Source organism: Populus euphratica, unplaced genomic scaffold, assembly GCF_000495115.2.
Source record: "Populus euphratica unplaced genomic scaffold, PopEup_1.0 scaffold393.1, whole genome shotgun sequence".
Lineage (NCBI taxonomy): Eukaryota > Viridiplantae > Streptophyta > Magnoliopsida > Malpighiales > Salicaceae > Populus > Populus euphratica.
The window spans coordinates 132771-158235 of NW_011500280.1; the positions used below are offsets into that span (position 1 = coordinate 132771).

Consider the following 25465-nt stretch of genomic DNA (forward strand, 5'->3'; position numbering starts at 1 on the left):
TATTCTAACCGGATATACCAAAAATGAATAAATTCCAGAGTAAGAAAGAAACTTAATTTTCATATATTAAAGGGAATTGTAATATTGCTTGATTTGATAATTTGGTGTAAATATTCTAAATAAATAAATAAATAAATAATCATGTGATTTTAGAAACATTTAGTGTAAGATTACCATGTATAACAATTAATTATTACAAACAGAGACTGGATATATCAGCAACTTAATTTAATGGATTGATTCAACAAACTTAATTAGATTAAGAGTGTGTTTAGTAGTCTAATTAAAACATTATTAACTTAAATTTTGATTTTTTTTTATTTAAAATTAGTTTTTTTAATGTTTTTAAATTATTCTAACATACTGATATAAAAAAATAATATTTTTATTCAAAATAATATTTTAAAATTAATGACCGAGTCCTGACTCATATCAGATCTGAACTCGGGTGTGAAAACTACGGTATAACCTGCTCATTTATGAAGCCACCTTAGCACGTCAGGACGAATTTAGTATCCCGTCCAAGTCGCTGCACCCAAACACTCCAGGATAAAATTAACGGACAAAAAAATAAAATAAAACGGTTACAGGAAGATTGAAAGAAATGAGCGATCCTAGAACAATAAAAGCAAAGCGAGGGTGTGGTGGTGTCACTTCCTGTCCGTTCTGAATGAAAAAATAAAGATCCCTCCTCTGCTGCTGTTCGTGGTGGCTAATCTCACAACCGCCGTGGTGTCACTTCTCCACGTTTTAAGATAAAAATAAAGAAGGCACGGCTTTTGTTCTGTCCAAGACATCGGTATACTCACCTTAGATTATTCCTCGTCTCGATCCCCAATTCTCAGAATTTCGTCGGTTCCGATGATTTTGTCTCACTGTTTGTAATCACATGCAAGAATCTGGCTGCTTACTTTCTTTTAATTCCGAATCGAACTCCTCACTCCGATCTTGATTGTGATCGAGATGTCATTTAAGAGCAAGTTAAAGGAGATTAGAGATGATATCACTACTACATTTTCGATGGGAAAGTTACAGAGGAACAGAACAAATCGAAGAGGGAGAGCTTATATTGCACCTGAATTAGGAGGTGGGTCTGAGCTATTAAGCGAGTTGATTGAAGAACAGAGTCCATGGGCTAATTTGCCCCCAGAGTTGCTACAAGATGTGATTAAGAGAGTTGAGGGTAGTGAAACTTCATGGCCTGGAAGAAGAGATGTTGTTGCTTGCGCTTCAGTTTGTACGTCTTGGAGAGAGATTACTAAAGCTGTTGTTAAGACCCCAGAACAGTGTGGTTGCATTACTTTCCCTATCTCGCTAAAGCAGGTGAGTCGGTGACTAAAAAAAGGGATTTTTTTCTCCTCTTGTTTTGTATTTCTGTGAATGGTTAGGTGCTGATATTATTTTGGGGGTTCTTTTTTGTTTTTTGACTAGCCGGGGCCGAGAGATGCTCCAATTCAATGCTTTATTAGGAGGGAAAGGGCTACTTCTACTTATCATTTGTATCTTGGTCTCAGTCCTGGTAAATATTCTATGATGTATTGTGTTAGTTTTGATGGATTTTATTTATGAATTTTGAAATGAAAAGATTGGTTAGAGGATCCATTTTTTGACTCCCTAAGCAGTCTGCCATGAGAAAAAAATTTAAAATTTTCCAGTGGTGGTGTTGTGTTTTTAATTTTAGTTTAGTGTGTGTGTGTGTGTGTGTGTTCTCTACTGCTAAATTAATGTTACTTAATAAATTACAGCTTTGTCAGGTGATATGAATAAATTATTATTAGCAGCAAAGAAGATTAGAAGGGCTACAAGCACAGATTTTCGGATATCGTTTGTTGGAAGTGATTTCTGTCAAACCAGCAATACCTATGCTGGAAAGCTGAGGTATGGTTTATCATTTTGGATTTCTAATCTTTCTATTGCCACATTCTTGTTTTGTGGAATTGATTGGGAAATCCTGAACAGGTCTAATTTCCTGGGAACCAAATTCGCCATTTATGACAGTCAGCCTCCATGTCCTGGACTGAAGTCCAATTGCAAGCTTCAGCAGAAAGTCCGTTCCATCCAAGTGTCTCCAGGGGTACCTGCTAGAAACTTTAATGTGGCCACTGTATCTTATGAGCTTAATGTCCTACGGACGCGGGGTCCAAGGAGAATGCATTGCATCGTGCACTCAATCCCTATTTCTGCAATTCAAGAAGGGGGAGTAGCCCCTACTCCATTGGATTTCAATAATCCTGGTGATGAGCAATCTCCTTCATTGTCTGCCTCAAAAGTAAAGCAACCACTTATCGATTTCATCTCCACTAGCCGTGCTGAGTCATCCGACTCAATTTGCAGCAAAATGGATCCCCTGGTTTTGAAAAATAAAGCTCCTAGATGGCACGAGCAGCTTCAGTGTTGGTGTCTAAATTTTAAAGGGCGTGTTACAGTGGCCTCTGTGAAGAATTTCCAGCTGGTGGCAGCTGTGGAGCCTTGTCAAAATGTTCCTGTAGAAGAACAAGAAAAAGTTATTCTTCAGTTTGGAAAGATCGGGAAAGATATCTTCACCATGGATTATCGATACCCCCTCTCTGCCTTCCAAGCTTTTGCAATCTGCTTGAGTAGCTTTGACACTAAACCAGCATGTGAATGATCATTTTCTTTTTCCATCTTGGGCTATATTCACGTTATTCTTCCCTGAAAGCTTTGTTGTATTTATTTTTTATTAACGTGGGTATTCGGACCTGTTTGCGCGCAACTCGACTAATTCCACAAGCTCTAAAATTAATGAACATGTAAGACTCGACTAATTCCACGAGCTCTAAAATTAACGAACATATAAGCCTCTAGAAGCCATGAGAGTACACGAACTAACTTTGTTGTATTTATTCTCTCTAAAGGAAGCTCCTTAGGATTTGCACTTTGTTATCAGCATTAATTTTATGTAAACAGCAGTGGACTGCATGGTCTATGTAGCAACATTTGTTTTTTTGCAGAAAGGTAGTTCTGCAACAGCTACCCCAAGTATGTAACTTCTTAAGGAATTTTAATTTCATAAAACCTATAAATTCTTGTTCTCTGTATATTAGAAACTTTGTGCACTGAATCTTGGTGCTAAGTTGCGAAGTACAGTGAACAAAACATTTCATTATCATATGATGCAAAAGTATTATACATAAACATGACTTTATGGATGATATTGCATCCTTATTATTACTTCTGTAAAATATTTTTATTGTCATGTGCACAAACTGTATGTTTTTCGTGGTAGATTATAGTACCAACTCATCATTTACCAGGTTAAAGAACCCTTATATCCTTATCTTTGCTCGACTGCACACGATTCTAGGGACAGCCATGTCTTCAAGGCTTTTCTGGATTATCAGGGTCTGAATCGCTTGATTCCAATAACAGCCCTCATAGGCATCGTCATTTTACTGTCGGTTCATAAGCAAGCATCTCAGCAGGGGTGACTTTGAATTCAGCCTTGTGTGTCTCGAGAGGACCTGGTTTAGCACTGTACTCACTGGGTTCTTCATCGTTATGAGAGAGATGCAGCTGTACACCAGGACTTCTTTCGTTTAGTGAACTTTCAAACAAAATCGAGTTATTCACACTTTGTGTATTACTGTTGATATATGCTTTCATTGCTGGATCTTCTGTTGTCAGCAGATCTTTGGACTTTCCACCCTTCGAGCTTCCTTCTCCGTCAGTAGGATTTTCGCTGCTCTCATCTGGATTGATCTTATAACCATGATGGATGTGGATCGATCCATCCCTTCTTGTTGGTTCAGAGCCCTCGTACATTGAAGCTCCTCTGTTTTCACCTGCTAGAGTTACAATGCTGACAGGCTTTTCACCTTTGGGATGCTTTATGTGCTCCATTCCCAGCTTGTGAACAAACTTGAAAATGTCTTCCCTGATTTCTTTGTGCAGGGGAACCTTTTCTCCATTGGACATGGATGGTTTTTGATGATATTCGCCCAATGCATACCGGGCTCTTGCAGATTTCGCAGTTTCCCCATTTGAGCTAACAGTAGTCCTTTTCCTTTGAAAAATGTCTTCCTTTACGTTTTTCAGCTGTTCTGAAAGAGTCATAGGATGAACAGGACCTATGGCGTTAGAATCTGATTTTTGCGATGCTGCAGGTATCTCAAGTGCTGCCACAGAAGCTGGTGTTGCTGTTGCTGCTCTCACGGCACCTGATGCTTGTACAGGCTCTTCTTGTTGTTGTCGTAGAGAGACATTCTCTGCTCTGATTTCTGTCTTTTCTAGAGGCACTTGTGACAAGGGAAAAGATATTGCTGGCTTTGTTTCTTGTTGTTGAGTGATTGATTGAGTAGATGTGGGTGGAGGCTGAGAGGTCTCTTGTGTTGCTAGCTGCAATTTCTTTGATGGGGACCGGGAACCTGTTGGCTGCACTTGGGTAGCTATCTTAGAAGGAGAAGAGGGCTGTGAGGATGTTTTACCTGGAACTCGAGAGGCCAAACGAGATGGAGATTCAGGTTGTTGGACTGCCAGTGCTGCTGTCCGGGGCTGGGAAGTGGTGCGAGAAGGAGAAGGTGGCACAGATGCAGCTCTTGATTGAGGAGTTGCACGAGATGGTGACTGGGTTTGGGAGGCAGCTTGGGTTTGGGTTGTTGCACGAGAGGCTGATGGGGGCACTGATGCAGCTCTTGACTGTGGAGTTGCACGAGATGGTGATGGTGGCACAGAGGCAGCCCGTGTTTCTTGAGATGGTGATGTTGGCTTTGAACCAGCCCGCGTTGGGATTGTTGCACGAGATGGTGATGATAGTTGAGAAGTGGCTTGGGATTCAGCAGCCACGCGAGGTGGTGGCTGAGGTTCAGTTCGTACTTGTGCTGTAATCTGAGAGGTAGGAGTTGATGCTGGGGCTATCCCTGCTGGTCGAAAAGGTGGCCGCTGAATGGGGATTGTGGTGATTGGCCGGGCTGGGGCTTGAATTTGAACTGTAGGACGAGGAGGTTGGGGTTCAGCTGTAGGACGTGGAGCAGGAGCGACAGGTGCTGACAACCAAGGGAGCCGAAAGCGGAATGGCCTCTGGTCTGCCATAGATTTGATTTAAGAAAATGTAAAGTATAACAAAGGTTGTAGATGTAGGTTGGTTGCGTTGATGCTGAATTCTTGTTGAGAAATGTGGTATTAATAAGTTTCTATTTGATACCTTGGAAAGTTTTCGAGACCTTTCTGTTGTCGTCTTCAAATTCACTCTCTCCTTTTGCCTCTTTTCCTCTCTAAAGCTAGCCTTTATGCAGGAGAAATTCGGGATTGCTTAGACAGATTTTCCTTCTTTCTCAGGTCTAGCATCTCAATTTGTTCGTCTTTAGATTTTGCATTTCTATCTTGTTCAACTTTAAGCTTCTAACTATGTCGTCTCCTGTGATAGGAAACCAGGGTGGTTGTTTCTTTTCTCCTAAAGCCATCCAAGTATATACTTCGCCGAATCTCAGTTTATAGAGCACGACTCTCCATCCACATGATGCATGTGTTATCTCGACCATAGATCACCAGTGATCAATTCTAATTCTAATTTAGTTTATTGTTTTTTAAAAAAAGAAATTCCTTCACTCTTTGATAAGATATCAATACTGCAGCGATGACTATTTGCTTAGTCAATCATGCATGTCAGCATGGTAAAAAGGTTTAAGCAATGCATGCAACCTCTTGGTTTGGTTGCCAGCTTTCAATGCTACCATGGTACCATGCCCGCCAGAGAAGCAACCTACAAAACAAGGAAAAAACCCTTAGAATTTTTCTTTCTTAATTCAATCACCCTACCATTCAAGAAAAGAACTCTTCGCAAGATATACTTGTGTCTTCTCCTTGCAAGATACTATTTATGGGTTGAATCCATCCCATGACTTCGCCGTCAGAAGATCGTATAATTGTTTCAAGCTCTCCAATCTTCTCTTAGGTATGTTAATTGTCACTTAATTTAGTTTACACAAACTTTATCACGAACCTTCATTAGGCAATCACAAATTTTTCCAGCCACGTTCTTGCAATAGACGGTATTCGTTTTTAACTTTCATTTTCCAACAAGATCTGTTGAAATGGAAGGACTTGTCCGAGGAATAAGATCTTGCCAGGAAACCCTCAGAGTTGCAATTCTAAAGCATCCCCGTGATAGAAGAAACATATTTTCACGTTTTGGACGCGTTACATCCTCTCTTCCAGTGCGAGAGAAAGGACTAGAGAATCTAACAGTGGCAGATGCACTGATGACAAAGGGAGAAGACAAAATTGGCTCCTGGCTCTGGTGCCGCACCACCGATTCTGTCTATGATGCTGTGGAGAATGTAGGTTAATGAAATAAAGCTGAAAGTGTTGCCTGAAGAGTCAAGTTTCTTTATATAGTACACAAACATCACTACTAAAATCTAGAAATTTGCAGATGGCAAAGAATAATATTGGGTCATTGGTGGTCCTAAAGCCAGGAGAACAAGAACTTATTGCAGGAATTATCACAGAGAGAGGTATCTGATTTCTAAATAACCCTACTTTACATTGTTAGTTAAGCATTCATCCTCTATCCTTGGTGTAATTTTAGGCATGAATGCAACAGAATTGAAATAGAAATGCATTAATGGAGTAATTAGCTCTAATTTACCAGAAAAAAAAACTTTGAATTGACTTTGATGCTGTAGCTAAGAGTTGGAATGCCAAGATTTTCAGAACAACATAGAAACTTGAGAATATTTTTCCTTAAACTACGTAATATGATGAAGTAGATTATTCTAATCGTTGTTAATGGAGGTGGAACGGATGCCTGAGCAGACTATATGAAGAAGATAATAGCACAAGGGAGATCATCTAAATACACAAGAGTTGGGGAAATTATGACTGATGAGGTTATTTCTTGCACTAATTTTGTGTTGGGGTTATAGAGTAACCATTCTCCTTTCTAAACATGTTTCAATTTCAACGCTTGACAGAACAAATTAGTATCAGTGACATCTGACACCAGCATGCTACAAGCAATGCAGCTGATGACAGGTATTTATGATACCTAGAATTCATGTTTTCCAATTACATGGGATATAGAGTCGAGTCGTTACTGAATTTGATGATGCCGTGATAAAGGGAAATTTATATCTCGATTTCAGATCATCATATTCGGCATGTTCCGGTCATAGATGGAAAGATAGTTGGGATGGTTTCCATTGTAGATGTGGTTCGAGCTGTGGTAGAACAGCAAGGTGGAGAATTGAAGCGGCTGAATGAGTTCATTAAAGGAGAATACTATTAGAATCTAACAATATCAATGTATGAAAGCTTCCTGCTTGTAAGGATAATGTCTTCAGAATCTATTTGGATCAAGGTTTTTCTTTAAATTCCACAAAAGAGAAAAAACTTGGCTCCAGAAACTGGCCATTTTTCTCAAACAGGCAGAGATCGTCCAAATCCATATGGAAGTGTGTGATTGGTGTGCCAACCCCAGAAAGCACAATCTCAATTCACAACTTTAATCAAAGAAAAACATAATCTACAAATATGTGCTTAACGATGCGCAGAAGAGCGAAAGGTAATCCAGTCATCGGACAGGGAATTGTGATAGCTCATGTAAAACAACACATTTAACTAATACAGAACGAAGCAACCTTCTCCTTTCCATTGATTATTAAAAAGGGCCTCCATCATGATTAAAACAGTTTCCTGAATTACACCAACATGGGCACACGAATAAAAGCAAAACTGAGAGTATGACTGAAACGATGCTACATCCTGCTTGTCAAGTAGCGTTTGATTTTCCTATATGAACTACCAAAACAGCATCTCAATTATCACTAGTGCGCCATAACCTCGAGAATCGTGACGGCAAACTATTTCGATGGTCTCTTGCGGGAAAAAGCTTGAGATGCCGTTAGCGCAACCTTTAGATGTTCTGAAGCAAAGCCCTGGGCCTCCATCAACCCATGTACCCTTTGAGCCTCCTGCACAAACCCACCAGCAATAAGCCCGCCTACAACCCTTTCAAAATCATGCAACCCCAATTGCTCCTTCTTGGCTTCCACAACCCCCAAAGCCTGAAGAGCCTTCCTCTCGACCCCAGCCCTTGCATACATATCGCAAAGGCTAACTTGAATCTTGAGAGGAGGAGCCTCGCCCTGCTCAGCAATCCTACCCAATAGTTGCTCAACCTCATCAACCAGCTGCAATTTCCCCAACCAATCGACAAGGACAGTGTCAGTAGCAAGTCCGGGCTCAAAGCCATCCTTCTCGAGCTCTAACAAAAGTTTGAGAGCCTTATCCAACATATTCTTTTTCTCATAAGCTGCAATCATGCCTGCAGTGCACCTGTCATCAGGCTTGTGTCCAAGCCTCATCAAATAGTCAAAGTTGTTCCTTGCCTGATCAGGATCACCAACTTGCCCGAATGTCTCAACAAGCAATGTACAAGACTCCAAATTCGGCTGGAATCCTGCAAACTGCATTGTGGTTGCAATTCGTCCAGCTCCACCAACATCTCCATGTTGTGAAAACGACCGAAGCAAAGTCATGTAAATCTCCATTGTAGGCTTGATGTCTCTTGCCTCCATCTCTCTCATCAATAATTCAGCCAACTTAGGTTGACCAGCATTTACGTATGCCATGATCATCGAATTGTAGATCTCTCTGTCTGGTCGGAAACCAAGTCTCCTCAAGCTTTCCAATGCTTCTCTAGCACGGTCAAGATTTCCTGCCTTGCTGTACATGTGTACCAAAATATTAGTAGTCAAAGCATCTGGTTGAATACCATTTTCATTCATCTTCTCAACAATTCTTTCAGCATCTTCTATGCGGTTCTGTTTAGCATGGGCATCAATAATCTTGCTGTAGTCGCGGATGTTAGCTTGGAAGGATTTTTCACTCAACAAAACTTCTTCTACCTGCAATAAAATTCAATCAATAGCAACCACTTCAAGATAATGAGTTGAGTAAATTATGCTATGCCATTTATTCTACACATTTCAAATCTTGACCATGTTAAACATAGAAAAGATAAATCAATAACTAATCGCTGTAATCACACACCATAAAGTAAAAGAACTAATTATATAACTAACAAATGTAAGAGAAAGAAAACTAATGAGCATTGTACCTTAGGGTATAAACGAGTATTCTGTTCTTTCAACTTATCCAACAAAGTGAACCAATCAATCCTGCTAGGCTTTTGAAGCTCTGCCCATTGAGCTAACAGTGGAGAAGGGTCATCCTCCTCTTTCAATGCAAGGATTTTCTCAGTAACAATTTTGCATTTCCCAGATATTGGCTTCGGTTCCTCAGGCCAATCAAGCTTTTCAGACTCATGGATTCTATCAGCAACTTTAGCCCACTTAGGATTGGAAAGATCAAGTCCATAAATCTTGTAATTTATCTTCCCATGTCTCATAGGAAGAGTAACGGTCTTAGGTTTCTCCTCATCCATGATTGCAGCCTCTTCACCCATAGCCACAGCATTCTTTCCCTCTTCTTCTGCTTTCTCCTGGGCTCTCACTTCTTCTCTGAGACGCTTCAAACCCTCATAAAAGTCACTCTCTTCCATCTTCTCACGCGCCCATTTGAACCTAAACTCCCTCATCATGTCCCCTCGGATTCCAATTTCAGCAGCAAACCTACACAATTCCTGCACCTCCTCACACTGCAAAAAACCCTTCATTTTCTCCTTTTTCCTTTCCTTTTCCATATCTGCCAACACTGCATTGCTCACTTCCCACACTGTCTTCCACAAATCCCTACTGAAACCCTGTGACAGCGTAGCCACCGAAACATCAAGCATTTGTTCAAGACCACCCTTTTCCATTTCTGAAACTACTTCTCCAACAATAACCAAAAGCATACCATTAATCGTCTCTTTATCACAATCCTTATACACTTCAGTTAGCTTCCCACGCATTATCCACACAAATCGTGACAAGAACTCATTCATGGTTTCATCCTCCCCCTCGGAATCATTAGCACTGTGTTTCGGATTAAAGCTCGACCCAATCAACTTTGTTTCTCCAATAGTGTGCACGTATCTATTAAAGAACAAAATGGGTGTCGAGTTACTACAATTATAAGGAACCACTCCATCACAGCTGTTGTTTGAGGAATGGATTGAGACTGTGATGGTAGAGAAATCTCTTCGAGTCCGCACTCTTCCATTGAATCTCGATAAGTTGTTAACTACTTGCCTATTAACTAAGCGCTTCAAATTCATGGTTCAGATATGTATATGAATAGAGAACTCAAAAACCCAGATGCAAAATTGCCACGAAAACAAAGTAGAGATGTCAAGCTGGCTAGAGAGACTTCAAATGTACGAAACAGGCAAAACCCACATGGAAATGACAGTCAAACACAGTGAGACACAATCTTTCAGAACCCTGAAAGAAACAATTGAAGCAGAGAAAAAGATGAGTTCATTACCTCAATGGAAAAGAATGAGGACGGCTGGATTCCCGCTGGGCAACCAGGACCAGAGGGCTGCTGTGTACTCCTTTGTGGTAGTGAAGTTAGAGAAGGCAAAACCCTTTCAATTTTTTTTAATGGTTTAATTTTGATAACGAGAGGCCAAACACCTGAAGGAAAGCCCACTAGAAACTGGACAGGTCTAAGAAAGATAGTTCAAGTTAGAACAGTGAACTAGCCCATAACCTGGAAGGCTAATGATCTCTGGGCTCTCTTCAAAGAATCGGAAGAAAATGTATTAGAGGAAGATTAAAGAATAATTAATTCTTTAGTATTTTAGCTGTCATATGAAAACATAAACTCAAAGACTAATGCGAGAACTCACATTTGGTCACAAGAAATTCTCAGACAAAATATTTAATCATGTTTCCCATGACTTTAAATTTATCTAATTTGTTGCAATTTTTATTTTATTTTTTCTACATGTAAGGTGACATTCTTCCCTTTTCATATTATTTTTTACACATTTTACCATGTTAAAAGTTATAGTTATAAAATCCAAACAAAGTCAATATATCAATTTAATATCTTTAATATCAGGTTAACTTAAATTTGAATTTAGGTTGAAAAAAATAAAAGAAATAATAAATTTAACTAACCCAATAAAAATTCAAGATTCAATTGATTAGGTCACAACCCGACTTTTAATCCATTAATTATTTTTTTATTAAAATAATATTATTATAATTTTTTTTATAAAAAAAATCAGGATTCCACTCTCAATTTGTAAGTTGAGGCTTGCTCCAAGTGGTCATCAGATTTTATAATTATAGTTAAAATAAGCTATTTATATCAATCTTTTCTTCTTTTTTAAATCTACGCTTAAGGAATATATTTTGATCAATTAAATATTAATTAAGATTAAATCTTATACCATGACCATTGTAGTAGAAGAGAACTTCACTGATTGTGACCATCTAACAATTCCTGATATTAATGTGTAAGGCTGTCTTGAGGATTGAAACGTCAATCCCTAACAAAAGAAAACGGAGTTGAAACCCTAACTAAAGGAACAAGGATTGATATGTCACAAGAATATAAAAAGTTTTTTAAAAAATAACAACTGATTTTAATGTAAGAATCCTGAGATTTTCCTTCCCAGATATCCAAATATGGAAGAAGATTTTTCTCCTTTATTGTGATTGCTGGAGCCACTTGAGATGTCCATGGTCAAGTCAAAACTAACACCTTCTGTAGTATGCCCCAAGAGCTGGAGCAATTCCATGGCAATGGCTTTTCCTCTTGATGTCCCATGGACAGATATACTGAACAATGATTGGATGATGCTTCCTCCCTTGATCAGTTGATAACAATCAAGCTCCTCATAACATAGGGAAAGAACTTCCATTGTGGTTTCTTGTTCCAGCTCACTACCAGTTTCAAGAAGTTGGGCCATTGAAGTGATACATGAATCGGTTTCAACGATTGCAATCCTACCCTCCTCGATCCGGCATAAGTTCTTCAGAACAGTAAGGCAATACCCTGAAAGGTTGTAGTCGCATAGAAAAGGAACCAAGCTTGGGATGAAATCCAAATAGACAATATGGTATGTTATGTCACCGTCATAGGACACATTACGAAGTATCTTTATAGTAAGCTCAAGGGATTCCGTATTCTGAGAATCAAGGATTTTCAGGATTGAAGGTAGAACTCCAGATGCTATGACTGCAGACTTGTAAAACTGATGGTGAGACAGCAATTCCAGGATTGCAAGAGCTTTTTCATTGATTTTAGAATCAAGAAGCGATGCTACCACATATATTGAATCTCCATCAAAAGCAGGCATTTCAACTCTGCAGAAAAAGGCCGAAAAGTTGAAAAACAAGTAAAACCTTGGCAAATAGTGAATATTATTGCGAACAACACACTATCAAGATGAATAAAAAGTTCGTGATTCCTTAACAACAATCCAAGAGCAGCAGCAGAAGACTTGGTGGTGGAAATAAATGCTTTAAAATGCTGAGTCACAAGGTTCAGTCGACCCTTTCAAAAATTATTCCAAAGTTGGATGATTTAAAAGAGAAAGAAGATTGTCACATTTGCGTGTAAAGAAGAATAAGGAAATTCAGAAAAATAACCAGGCATGTCAACCCAAGGAGAAATATTTACCTGTCTTCGCTCAAAATTGCCAAAATCACATCAACTGAATCTTTCTGGGCTCTTACGTCACACAAGTCATGTGCAACCTTCAAGAATTTTATCAGCGATTTCATGGAAGTGTCAGAAAACATGCAATCACATGCTTGGTTATTTTTATTCAGTTCCTTTTTGACATCTTGCACTGTCTTGCATTGGGATTTCCAGGGAAGTGAAGCTAGCTTGGTAAGAGAGGCCAAGCCAATACTACAACCATTTGTGGACGAGTGGCGTGTGCAAATTTCTTCTTTCATTCGAGGGAGCCTAGCACTTGAATGAATATTACCATCATCATCAATTAAAGGCGAACCACAGTTTGTACACGAAGATTGAAGCGAGACGTTGCTAACTTGAAGGCACAAGCCATTCATGGAGCTGCCAAAGCTAGCAACAGATTCGGGGGATGTGCATTTCAGTGAGGAAACTGGAGAAAACTTTGACCGCTGACGTGGATCAGAAACAATGATTTCATGCTGGGAACACCATTTTGAAATGAGGCCCTTCATTGCAACGTTTGGAGTCAGGGACAGATTCTCCAGCCTAATATTAGTCATTGGGCACGTCTCATGACCCTCACTAAACCATTTCTCAATCCAAACTCGTTCGTATGTTTTCCCAGATGCAATAATTACAGGATCATACATGAGTCTCGTAGAGATGGGGCATTCAAATTCAATGGGAGGTTTTGGTTTGCCATCAGCTTGTGTTTGTGTCTCGTGCCAATCTACAAAAGCTTCTGGATAAGTGGACTGGCATTTTTTCTCTTTGTGCATAGAAAGGTTGTCCTTGGTTTGATCTTGCTGAATTAATTCTCCGTACTTCCTCAAAAGACTCAGGAGACACTTCAAAATCGTCTCCTTTGTCAGGCCAGTTTGATGAACTTTATCAAGCAGTCTCTTAATGGACCTTTTCTCTGCCAGAAGTGCCAACCGGGATGTAATTTTCAGACTCGAAGCCGCAAGTCGAAGAGCCTCAAGTTCTGAATTTTCAATACAGTCTGATGATGGTATGCCCCGCCTAATCAGCGCTAGCACAACCTTCCCAGCCTCTTCCTCAGAAGATTCTAGGTGAAATTTTGCACTCCTGAGGTCTTCAATAATTCCAGATATCTGTAGACAACATTTTATTCTCAAATTAAAGAAGAGATAAAAAGCAAAAAACGAGGAACACAAAATTTCCAACCAAAAACCAGAAGAATGGCCAGCCAGCAGGGAACTAAAATGATGATGGAAAACACTCAGCATAGTAGGCAGAGACAATCAGATTATATAAACAAGCTGTGGGGTGCACATTTCCACTTTATATCCCATCTAAATCATTCCCACTTACATTATGCTTTTCCTCACATTCAAAGATCCATGCCCACAGAAAGAGACAGGTTGCTTAAATCTTGCAGATGAGATCATAGAGGATTCTATGTGGATTGAAATATTTAATTTACATGAGTCTAGTAATTGTTTGATGAAGCTTTCACCGATTTGCTTGGCCTGGAAAGTAATATTAGGAACATTTATCAAGTCACCGAGTAAAACTCTGAAAACATCTTGGATGGATGATTGATTGGTTATCGGTCCCCAATCACTTCAAATAAATTCTTTGCATGCATCATTAAAAAGTGGACGGCTGCTGTATCTCAACCGAGCTTAACAGCAAGTTCTTTAAACATCCAATTTTGATTTTTTACTAGAAGAAATTTGTTCTACTTTTATATAGAAATGCAGGACAATTTGACAGCTTTCCATGAAGGCAAAAAAACAGGAATAATTCATACAACAATGATTACTCCCTATTATAACTATGGAAATAGAACAATGAAGGATAATCCATAGCAGGAGGAAGAAGAAGTGACTGTCATAAACATGAAAAAGTCTAGCAGAAAAGGTTCAAGCTCTCATACATGCTATCATCAAGAACTTGAACCAGTAGCGTCAAATAACATTTCACATATTGCAGTCCTGCCGAAAACTTAACAAACGGTTTAGAAGAACAAGGAATTGCAAACCTTGGCAGCCAGCAAAGGTGGAACCCCATTTTGAATTTGGTCTAAACATAAATCCAAAGCATTTTGTATCCTTTTGCATTTCAAGAGTATCCTCTCTGCCGTAATTGCCTGAAATAATTGCGTTGGATTATTAGTACAACACCTGTCACCATCGGGGGAAAGGAAAAGAAAAACAATATGAAGACAACTAAGGTTAAACAGGCGCCGCAACGTAGTTGTATAATGGTCACTGGAAAAAACAAACGAAGAGTTTCCATTATACAAATGAAAGCAAGTACCAGGTAGAGTTTACTGGAATTGGCACAGTGCTGGATAAGTAGCTTTGCTTTATCTATATTGACAACCAGAGAGCATAATGCCTGCACTCCTGAAGTACATCGAGGCCGAGCAGACTCTATTGCTGGATATATCTGTGAGATTCTGTCCACAAAGTTCTTAAGTTCTAAGCACATTGAGCGATGCACCTGCGTATGTTTAATATGGTCGCATGGTTATAACAAACAAAGAACAAAACACAATAGGAATAAAGTGGAAGAAATCAACCAAATTAAAGCTTGCAGTTGTTATCCAGAGTTACTGAGGCATGCTTTTGGGTTAAACATCTCATCTAAAATTACAAATTACATATACTGGTACAAGAACATGCAGCCAAAGATCCATGGTCACCTGAGCGAAGTCATTGGGGTGGGTGTGTGTGTCTTACAATTTACCTTGACAGAAAAGCAGCTAGGGAGTACAACATCATTAGCACGATCCTTCCCCATCCCACAGAAGTGTCCCCAATCTGCAATTTTGCAAACAAACAATTGAAGCCCCTCTTTTTTTTAATTAAATTCATTAAACTTGGGAGTTGGGAAACTATAAATTCTCAACAAAGAGAGCCCAACTCAATTCAAATCTTGCTTAGTCAGTTAAAGTAATCAACCATATAAGAAACCAAGACTGGTTTTGTATTTCATAGAACCTGAAAGGGCGGAGCAAGAGCAAAAAATTAAAAGGGGCCAAACTAAAAGAATTATTTTAAAAAGATTAAAATTTTAGTTATTTTACTATTAGAATTATAAATATTGACAAAAAAGGAGCTGGAAATAACATTTCCTTGCAAGGCCGCCACTGCTGAAACTAAACAGATTTCCTTGTTAAGAAAAAAGCATATAGCAAATCAAGCAAGAAACTTCAAAATATCAGTTTCTAACGATAACAAAGTGTTAGACATGCAACTCAAGCAACAAAGAGCTAAAAATCTTACCATCTACCCTCTAGCTCAAATTAATGACAGAGAACCCCTCTTGCATAAACAATCCAATCAGCCGGTTACATGCACAGCGCTTCAGACGAAGACATGCACTATATACATGCATATTGAATTGAACTGTTGAAAGCGGAGACACTGAAGGATTTTTATTCGTATAAAACTATTGTTCGGTTTGAATGATCCATGACGCTTAAAGAACCATCTCAACCCCGTAAACACAAAGAGACTGATGTGGTGAGTTTCAAGCCCATGACGACTGTTTGATCATCCAGGTTCTATATTGTTAGAAAATTATGCCAGTCCAAGAACTTAACTGTCATGAAAGAATAATCACATTTTTCAGAAACAGACACCACTTAACTAAAGAAGAAGAAGAACAGTAATCTTCTACCAAGTTGAAATTTCAAACGGAGTCAACGAAACAACTTCCACCACATGAAAGGTGGACGAAAAAACAACCGAGAGAGGGAGAGAGCTGAAGCTATTGAACGCTCACTTGGACTCGGTCGTTCACTAATGACCAAGTGAAGGACTGGGTCGTTCAGTGGATCGATTTCATTTTAATTTCTTTTTTGTTTTTTAGTTTTAAAAATATTTTTAAGACAAATTAAAATATTTTTAGTTTTTTAAAATTATTTTAATACATTGATATTCAAAATAATTTTTCTAAAATAAAAAAATATTTTGATATATTTCTAAGTAAAAAAAAATTTAAAAAACAAATACAACCACATTCCTAAATAAAAAAACAAATTTAAAATAATATTTATTTTTTTTCAAAATGAATTTTAAAATAAAATCATTTAAAAAATTAAAAAATTGGCAGGATTATTTTAAAGTGCTGATATAAAAAATAATTTTTTTTAAAAATCAAAATAATTCTTTAATTAAAATATTTTTCATTAAAAAAATATTTTAAAAACAATAATTATGATTGAGTTTATTCCATTACAATCTAATTTTAAACTCAACTTTATTAAATATGTATTTGGTATTGTGATATATATCAATTTTAAAAGTGTAGTTTATTTAAAAATATATTAAAAATAATTTTTTCAATAATTTTTATTTTTTTAATAACACATTAAAATCATAATAAAATACTGAAAAAATCAATTTTATATTTTTCCAAAACAAATATATTTTTAAAAAGCAAAAAAAAAAAAAACCTACTGCACTCCAAAATAATAGATTCTAAAGCACCAGTTTCTCTGGTGAATATAAATTAGGACATCTAGCTAGTTCATGAGGGGCAAATTAATCACATTACATGAATCAAATTCACTTTAATAACTGTTGAAATAAGTTTAATCCACGTGAATTAAGCTCGTTTAATCATCCTTTTTATATTATGTGACGATTCGTGTACTCAAATTCCATCTGTTAAAAAAAAAAAGACTTGTTTGTTTTAAATATATAAAATAAATTTCATATCCAAATAATAAAAAAAATAAATCTTGTTAATTTGGTGGAATCTTGTGATGTGTTATATTCTTTCAATTAAATTTGCATAGTGGTAGTAAAATTTAATGGTGTGTATTTTTGTGTTGTATTACCACGTGAATCCCTCGTCCACTTGCGTTGACGGACTTTGACTTTGATAGCCATTTTTGTATTTTAAAAACTTTTTAAAAAATTAATTTTTTTATTTTTTATTTATATTAAATTAATATTTTTTTAATATTTTTATATTATTTTCATGCATTAATATCAAAAATAATTTTAAAAAATAAAAAAATTATTTTAATATATTTTTAAATAAAAAATATTTAAAAATTAACTGAAACTATACTTTCAAATAAAACCACTAAAATACTTATCCAAATCAAAAAACCGAAGGCAAAGACAATAAAGGTAAAAACATTAGAATAAGATATTTGCATTGTCTAATGATACAGGCCGGTTTAATTAAGAGTTACTTTGATAATGATCCAAGAACTCTCTTTTTTTAAGAATAAATATTATTATTATTATTATATTTTGTAGAATGAAAATTACCCTCACACTTAATAAAAGGCTTAAAGTATAAAATAAAAGCAACTGAAAACCCCACTTGTCGGACATATATAAAAGATAGTAAACAATATTTTTTAAATATTTTAAAAAGCTTTATTTATAATTTTGTTCAGTGCCTCTGTTCACTGTAAAGTCTACACTGCATTAGCAGAACCCCATTTAACAATTGACATTTTAATTACTCTAGTACCTTTGGAATTAAAAAAAAAAAAAAAACTTAGTCTTGGCTTCAGGGGTGTATTCGTGATTTCACATTATTATTTTTTAATAATAAAAAAAAAATTGATGGCGTGCCAAGAGTCACCCTTCTGTCTTTGGGTGGCGCATGTGGTAGCTGATAGAAATGAAAAACCAGCAATCTTTTGTATTTTCCCCCTCTTATTTTCTTATTCAAGCTTGCTCTTGAATATTTCATAAAAGCTCTTTAATTTTTATCCAATAGAATTTGATCTATATATTTTTAATGGTTATTTTTTTAATTTGAATTAGTTTAATGAATTAGATTTTTTTTATTTTATCCTCTATTAATTTTTTTATTTTGGATGTGGCCTTGTTCGTTTAACTATATTATATTTTATTTTATTTTAGAATTGATATTCTTTTTATAATTTTACCCTTATTCATTATATTTACATATTATACTTTATCTTTATTTTTATATTGCTATTTTTTTAACCATGAAAAGTTTTTAAAATTGAAAAAACATTTAGGTTAACTAGTCAAACCCAAAATTCGTGTAACGAAATTTTGATAACCAAATAAAAAAAAATTAACATTAACAAACTAAATAAATAAATAAAAATATTCATTAAAAAAATAAAGAAAAAATAAAAACTAATAGCATCCACCTTTTCACTGTGAACTGCATTATGCAGTATACAACAAAAGGCATAAAAAACAAAAATAAAAAAAATTAATTAAAAATAAAAAAACAAAAAAAAATACAGTAAGAAAAAAAAATTGAAGAAAACAAAAAGAAAAATCTGAATTAACTAGGTTAATCCATCAAATTTGGTTAACTCGTCAAACCTGATATTCGTGTCATAAAAGTTTGATAACTAAATAAAAAAATTTAATTTTAACAAGCTAAATTTAAAAAATTAATTAAAAATAAAAAGGCCGGAAAAAACCTGTCAAACAAAAAAAAATGATTAATTTAAAAGGAAAACAAACATACATGACGAAAGAAACTAATGGAGAACAAAAAAATCTGAATTAACTGTATGAACACATCATACCAGTCTAACCCATCAAACCCGAGATCTGTGTTATGAAAGTTTGATAACTCAATAGAAAAAAATTATAAGTTAACCTAAAATTAGCTGGTTAGCCCGTTAAACCTGAGATTCATGTCATGAAAGTTTGATAAATAAATAAAAAATATTTAACATTAACAAAGTTAATTAAATAAAAAAATTAATTAAAAAGAAACACCATAAAAATAAATATGGGTTAACCTGTCAAACTCATAATCCGTTTCATGAAAGTTTGATAACCAAATAGAAAAATATTTAATATTAAAAAACTAAATTAAATAAAAAAAGATTAATTAAAAAAAGAAAAAAAACCTATAAGAAGAAAAAAAACAATGAAGAAAAAGAAAAAAAATTGAATTAACTAAATTAACCCGTCAAACCTAGGATTCGTGTCATGAAAGTTTAATAACTAAATAGAAAAATATTTAATATTAAAAAACTAAATTAAATAAAAAAAGATTAATTAAAAAAAGAAAAAAAACCTATAAGAAGAAAAAAAACAATGAAGAAAAAGAAAAAAAAAATTGAATTAACTAAATTAACCCGTCAAACCTAGGATTCGTGTCATGAAAGTTTAATAACTAAATAGAAAAAAATTTAATAATAACAAACTAAATAAAAAAGAAAGAAAAAGGCCAAAAAAACTATTAAATAAAAAAAATTAATTTAAAAGAAAAAACAAAGGAAAACAAATTTACAGGAAGAAAAAAAAATAATGAAGAAAAAAAAGAATAATCTAAATTAACCAGATTAACCTATCAAATCAGATTAATCCTTTAAATATGGGATTTATGTTATGAAAGTTTAATAACTCGATAAGAAAAAAAAATTATAGGTTAACATAGAATTAGCTAGATTAACTTATCAAAGTCGAGATCCATATTATAAAAATTTAATAATCAAATAAAAAATTAACATTAATAAATTAAATTAAATAAAAAAATTTATTAAAAAAAAATAGCATCCGCCTTTTAACAGTGAAATACATTGTGTAATATATAATAAAATGAATTGTTTTAATTATAGTTAATTATCTCCCTATATTCATTAAAAAAACAAAGAAAAAAAATAAAAACTAATAGCATCCGCCTTTTCATTGTGAATTGCATTATGCAGTATTAAATAAAAGGCATAAAAAAAATAAAATAAAAATTAATTAAAAACAAAAAAAAACTACAGTAAGAAAAAAACAATGAAGAAAACAAAAAAAAAATCTGAATTAACTAGGTTAATCTATCAAACTTGGTTAACTCGTCAAACCTGATATCCGTGTCATAAAAGTTTGATAACTAAATAAAAAAATTTAATTTTAACAAGCTAAATTTAAAAAATTAATTAAAAATAAAAAGGCCAGAAAAAACCTATCAAACAAAAAAAATAATTAATTTAAAAGGAAAACAAACATACATGATGAAAGAAACTAATGGAGAACAAAAAAATTTGAATTAACTGTATTAACACATCATACCAGTTTAACCCATCAAACCTGAGATCTGTGTTATGAAAGTTTGATAACTCAATAGAAAAAAATTATAAGTTAACCTAAAATTAGCTGGTTAGCCCGTTAAACCTGAGATTCATGTCATGAAAGTTTGATAAATAAATAAAAAATATTTAACATTAACAAAGTTAATTAAATAAAAAAATTAATTAAAAAGAAACACCATAAAAATAAATATGGGTTAACCTGTCAAACTCATAATCCGTTTCATGAAAGTTTGATAACCAAATAGAAAAATATTTAATATTAAAAAACTAAATTAAATAAAAAAAGATTAATTAAAAAAAAGAAAAAAAAAACCTATAAGAAGAAAAAAAACAATGAAGAAAAAGAAAAAAAATTGAATTAACTAAATTAACCCGTCAAACCTAGGATCCGTGTCATGAAAGTTTAATAACTAAATAGAAAAAATTTAATAATAACAAACTAAATTAAAAAGAAAGAAAAAGACCAAAAAAACTATCAAATAAAAAAAAGATTAATTTAAAAGAAAAAACAAAGGAAAACAAATCTACAGGAAGAAAAAAAATAATGAAGAAAAAAAAAAGAATAATCTGAATTAACCAGATTAATCTATCAAATCAGATTAATCCCTCAAATATGGGATTCATGTTATGAAAGTTTGATAACTCGATAAGAAAAAAAAAATTATAAGTTAACATAGAATTAACTAGGTTAACTTATCAAAGTCGAGATTCATGTTATAAAAATTTAATAACCAAATAAAAAATTAACATCAACAAATTAAATTAAATAAAAAAAATTCATTAGAAAAAAAAAATAGCATCCACCTTTTAAATTATCTCCATTTATTTTAACATTTTTTAAAGGTACGAGAAAACAATATTTAACCTCAACATTGTTTAAGGTAAAAAATTACTTTTTAAGCTCATGTTTTTTAGAAAATTTTCTCCTCTTAGATTTCCACTTCGAGATGATGGGTTGAGCGTCGAAAGACTTTGTCCCTTGCAATGGTTTCTTGATTTCTATAAAAAACTAAGGGATGGATTCTTAGATTTTGTTTAAAAATCGAACATATTCACACTCCGATTAAGTGAGTCTCTAGTCTTTGTTATGATAATTATTTAAATTTCATGCAATTAAGCTTTTTTTGCTTTCTAAGACTAGTGATTGATTGCTTATATATATAATCGGAAAAGAAATCTCAGTGCAAAAATCTTGAAACTTTCCAACTGGTAATGTAAAAGAAAATCTTCAAAAATACAAAAACAGCTCAGTTAACGTGAGGATGATGAGAAATAAAATATCATTACCGATTAGATCTTAATTTCTCAATAACAAAAAAATAAAAATAAAATAAAATTCAGGGAGATCTTAAAGCATATAAGCAGTAACTCCCACTATTTACTTGATATAACCACTTCAAACTTCAAATAGAATATTAACTTGATTAAATTAAATTAAATTGGTAAATTAATTTATGATCTGATTAACCAAATTGTTCTAATTGTATATATATTTTTTGTGAAAAAACAACCAGACGTGTCCTGCACTTTCATGTGTTTGTGAGGAGAAACAGGACATTATGCTAATTTGATGTGTGCTCCCTCTTTGAAATTAAGTGCAGCATATCTATTATCTTGTAATAAAATAAGAGTTATGTCGTCTGCCGAATGCTTTAGATCTAAATTTGTATCCAACATGCTAAAAAGAGAATATATCATCCTCGAGCGCAAGATTGACCCCCTTGATTGTTACATGAACCTCAAGCATCTACCTCTTATCATTCGGTACGTTCCATCGGGAAGACATCTTTTTTCACCACTCTCTTGAAGCAGATTTTACGATCAAAAGGATTTCTCTCGGAAATATTTTTCCCTTCGATGTCCATATTTCAACCTCAACTGCGGTCCTCGAGCTCTTGCTATCAGATTTGTGGACCCTAAATTAGAGGGCTGTCATCTTCCGAGTCTTCGAAACCTAAAGCGTGATAGGCCACGGACCAAGATTAACCAGGGTAAGAAAAGACCTAGAATGCTTCCACTCATAGGAAAGGGAAATGGACTCCACAGTGAAAAATATCTTGGTTGATGTGATTTTACATTTCAAAAGTGTTTTTTAGAAGAATTATTTTTTAAATTTAAATTATTTTTTTAATATTTTCAAATCATTTTAATGTGCTAATATTAAAAAAAATTAAATAATAAAATATTATTTTAATAGATTTTTAAATAAAAAATCTTTTAAAAATAACCTCTACTACCCTAATTAAATATCTCTGTCCATTCACGAAACTTTCATTGAGGTAGACTTGAGAGAGCATGATAAGGAATCTAATAAATATCCATGATATCATGGTGTTTTCCATGGAAGATTCCGTGCGCATTCGCCTGGCTCCATTTATTCGGGCCCTTTCTTCACAGCATGTGAGCGGTGGTCTGAGGCCGAAAAAGGCTTTCCATCTATGTCTACCTCCACTGGCTACATTGTGTAGACTTTTTTTATATATTTTTTTATAAAAAAAATATATATGTAAAAAAATAATATAAATTATATATTAAAAAATAATATAAATTATATTTTAAATTTTTATTTAATAATTTAAATTTTTAGATGAAATAGTTTTTTGATATGGTATTAGAGTCTTGATGATAAAGGGATCATTAATTTGAATTTCATCATTTTTATTTATTTGATAAAAATTAAGTACAAAATAATATGAATTTATACAAATTTTAAATTTAAATTTTTTTTACGTGAAGTTATGAATTTATACAAATTTTAAATTTAAAAAATTTTCACGTGAATAATATATTAAAGAATAATATAAATTATATTTTAAAAACTCATATAATAATTTAAGTTTTTAAATAAGTTAGTTCTTTGACTATACCATAAAAATATCACAAAATTGATAGCACTTTTATTATGCTTTTTTTTTTCAATAAACGAAAACTCACTAACTTTTTAAAATCAATCTATATTTCAAAAGCAATTAGCACACAAATGTTAATATTTATATGAAGGATACTGTAAAAACAGTGTTGTGTGAAAGCATTATACTTAATTAAGCTATTGAGATTTTTAAATTAAATTTAGGAATGATTTATGTTGGAATTTGTGGCTCATAAACATACCCTATGGCAGAGTATTAAGATCTTATTGGCTCATCAATCTCATCAATAGCACCGTGAACTTTGAATTCTCGATACGCACAGATTGAGGCCTTCTTGGCTTATTATACATCAACAAACATGCCTAGCATATTCTACATGTTAGGGATACAACCGAGAAAAGGCTTAGAAACATCTGCCGAAATATAGACTGGGGAAGATTACCACAATTCACAGGCTATCTTGGGTTAAAATCTTAGTAAAATAAAACAGCTGCAAAATTTCTTTGATGAAATAGATCGGTAAGTGTGCTTGTCGTGATTTTAAAATACAACATAAGAAAAATCATGATTTAAGAACACGATACCGAGTAAATGTTTGTTTTTATCTGGGGAGGAAAAAGGATGTTGGGATTTAATTTCGATAGATATCAAGATTTCGAATCATAATAAAGTAAATTATCATGATTTTAAATCACCACATCCAGTAATTTAATTGTATTTTTTGAATCATAGAAGGCTTCATCTGTGCTTTTTCACTAAAGCAGAAGGGTTCCATGTGTGGAGCAAACCATTGCCTCGAGCAAGGAAGTCGCTCTCCGAAGAAAAAGCCCAATCGGTCCACTGGATTGAAAATTTGACGTTAACACATCATCATAATACCAAGTAAAAGTATGAAGAACAGGCCATATGGGTTTTGTGTCGTTATTGGATCCATAAAAATCAGATTGGCCTCGACTTCAAAACTTGGTACAACGCCACCCCAACCTTATGGCTGGTACCCTCACACTAGAGTATTAACACGGGACCACCGCTGAAGACCACCATGCCTTGCCGTACAAAGAGTGCTGGCTGCATTCACACCACTATACAAAGGTTTACCGCTGCCTGAAAACTTACCCGTCACTAGTTTTGTCGATAGAACTTTACTAAGCTATGGATTTTAGCCACTGTGGTTCGTTTTATCAATATGTAGGCTATTTGTTTTGGTATTTTAATAGTGTTTTTTAAAAAATTAAAAGAATAATCCGAGTTAGTATGATTAAATAGTAAAATTTATAATTTGAATTATGATTAAAATAATTTTAGAATAGGTTTAATAATTAATGGCAGGAAGCAAACAGCCACTCCGACTGCAAAACTGACAGAGTATCTTCTCTGTGTCTAACACCGAATGAGTCTGCTGATTCATCCTCCCACCCAAAAAAAAAATACTGCTGCTGATTCATCCTCCCACCCAAAAAAATTACCCTGTAGGCTGAAGCGTTTGGAATGTTGCCCAGAAGGCTGAAGCAGAAGGTGAGAACATCTTTTTGCAAGTTCCACGTACCCAATTCCAAGATAAAATCCCCAATAATAATTTAACTAAAAGCAAAATCTAATCTACAAAGAAAAACCTTCTCTTGATGACACCTGAACAGCCCTGCGCCGCCCCCTTGTCTCGTGAGGTGAAATTCCTGTCTCTGGCCTTATTTGATATAAAAAAACCCCCAGCCACAAAAGAGGCGGGAAGAATATCTTATTACTGTGCTTATGGAGGTCTAAAAGGGGGCAATGGAGGCTCATTTTGTAAGCGAATCTATATTATGTTAATGTGCAGACTCAAAATTGGGATCTAATCCCCACCAGCTGGTGAAAATTCTTGAGGAAATCCTCTTGCTGATGATATTATAAAAGACAAAGAAAGGACTTGATAAAGAGCCAGTCTTTTCGACACTGATGCCCTTTTCGTTTCTCTTCCCTCTTATACCTTTGCTTACGGAAGAGAATCCTACATTGTTATACCCTCGAGGGT

The 25465-nt window shown here is 34.3% G+C and overlaps 5 protein-coding genes across 10 annotated transcripts; 2 read left to right on the forward strand and 3 right to left on the reverse strand.

The window, feature by feature from the left end:
* The first annotated feature begins 558 nt into the window (after positions 1-558).
* LOC105113134 (tubby-like F-box protein 5) lies at positions 559-3130 on the forward strand. 2 transcript variants are annotated; one of them, XM_011009168.1, is made up of 4 exons: positions 559-1323; positions 1432-1519; positions 1755-1878; positions 1960-3130. In XM_011009168.1, exons 1-4 carry the CDS (start codon positions 964-966, stop codon positions 2627-2629), a joined length of 1242 nt encoding a protein of 413 aa, XP_011007470.1. In that variant the 5' UTR covers positions 559-963; the 3' UTR covers positions 2630-3130. The 2 variants fall into 2 exon arrangements, with proteins under 2 accessions (XP_011007470.1, XP_011007469.1); XM_011009167.1 differs by having other exon boundaries at positions 560-1323; positions 1746-1878.
* Positions 3104-5365, reverse strand: LOC105113133 (mucin-2-like). Its single transcript, XM_011009166.1, has one exon. The coding sequence runs from the start codon at positions 5047-5049 to the stop codon at positions 3406-3408; it is 1644 nt and encodes a 547-aa protein (XP_011007468.1). The 5' UTR covers positions 5050-5365; the 3' UTR covers positions 3104-3405.
* A 386-nt stretch (positions 5366-5751) lies between these two features.
* On the forward strand, positions 5752-7360 carry LOC105113135 (Cystathionine beta-synthase (CBS) family protein). Of its 2 annotated transcripts, none has more exons than XM_011009170.1 (6): positions 5752-5911; positions 6040-6296; positions 6392-6473; positions 6775-6848; positions 6933-6993; positions 7104-7360. In XM_011009170.1, exons 2-6 carry the CDS (start codon positions 6051-6053, stop codon positions 7244-7246), a joined length of 606 nt encoding a protein of 201 aa, XP_011007472.1. In that variant the 5' UTR covers positions 5752-5911; positions 6040-6050; the 3' UTR covers positions 7247-7360. The 2 variants fall into 2 exon arrangements, with proteins under 2 accessions (XP_011007472.1, XP_011007471.1); XM_011009169.1 differs by having other exon boundaries at positions 5753-5911; positions 5989-6296.
* Positions 7361-7484: 124 nt separating this feature from the next.
* Positions 7485-10498, reverse strand: NFD5 (pentatricopeptide (PPR) repeat-containing protein). 2 transcript variants are annotated; one of them, XM_011009171.1, is made up of 3 exons: positions 10390-10498; positions 9080-10271; positions 7485-8867 (listed from the first exon to the last, which is right to left on the reverse strand). In XM_011009171.1, the coding sequence occupies exons 2-3, from the start codon at positions 10178-10180 to the stop codon at positions 7821-7823; spliced, it is 2148 nt and encodes a 715-aa protein (XP_011007473.1). In that variant the 5' UTR covers positions 10181-10271; positions 10390-10498; the 3' UTR covers positions 7485-7820. The 2 variants fall into 2 exon arrangements, with proteins under 2 accessions (XP_011007473.1, XP_011007474.1); XM_011009172.1 differs by having other exon boundaries at positions 9080-10216; positions 10390-10492.
* Positions 10499-11330: 832 nt separating this feature from the next.
* Positions 11331-16324, reverse strand: LOC105113138 (U-box domain-containing protein 5-like). Of its 3 annotated transcripts, XM_011009173.1 has the most exons (7): positions 15819-16324; positions 15468-15533; positions 15280-15353; positions 14848-15033; positions 14570-14677; positions 12541-13676; positions 11331-12224 (listed from the first exon to the last, which is right to left on the reverse strand). In XM_011009173.1, the coding sequence occupies exons 3-7, from the start codon at positions 15331-15333 to the stop codon at positions 11501-11503; spliced, it is 2208 nt and encodes a 735-aa protein (XP_011007475.1). In that variant the 5' UTR covers positions 15334-15353; positions 15468-15533; positions 15819-16324; the 3' UTR covers positions 11331-11500. The 3 variants fall into 3 exon arrangements, with proteins under 3 accessions (XP_011007475.1, XP_011007476.1, XP_011007477.1); XM_011009174.1 differs by lacking the exon at positions 15468-15533; XM_011009175.1 differs by lacking the exons at positions 15468-15533; positions 15819-16324 and having other exon boundaries at positions 15236-15322.
* Between the last annotated feature and the right edge of the window lie 9141 nt (positions 16325-25465).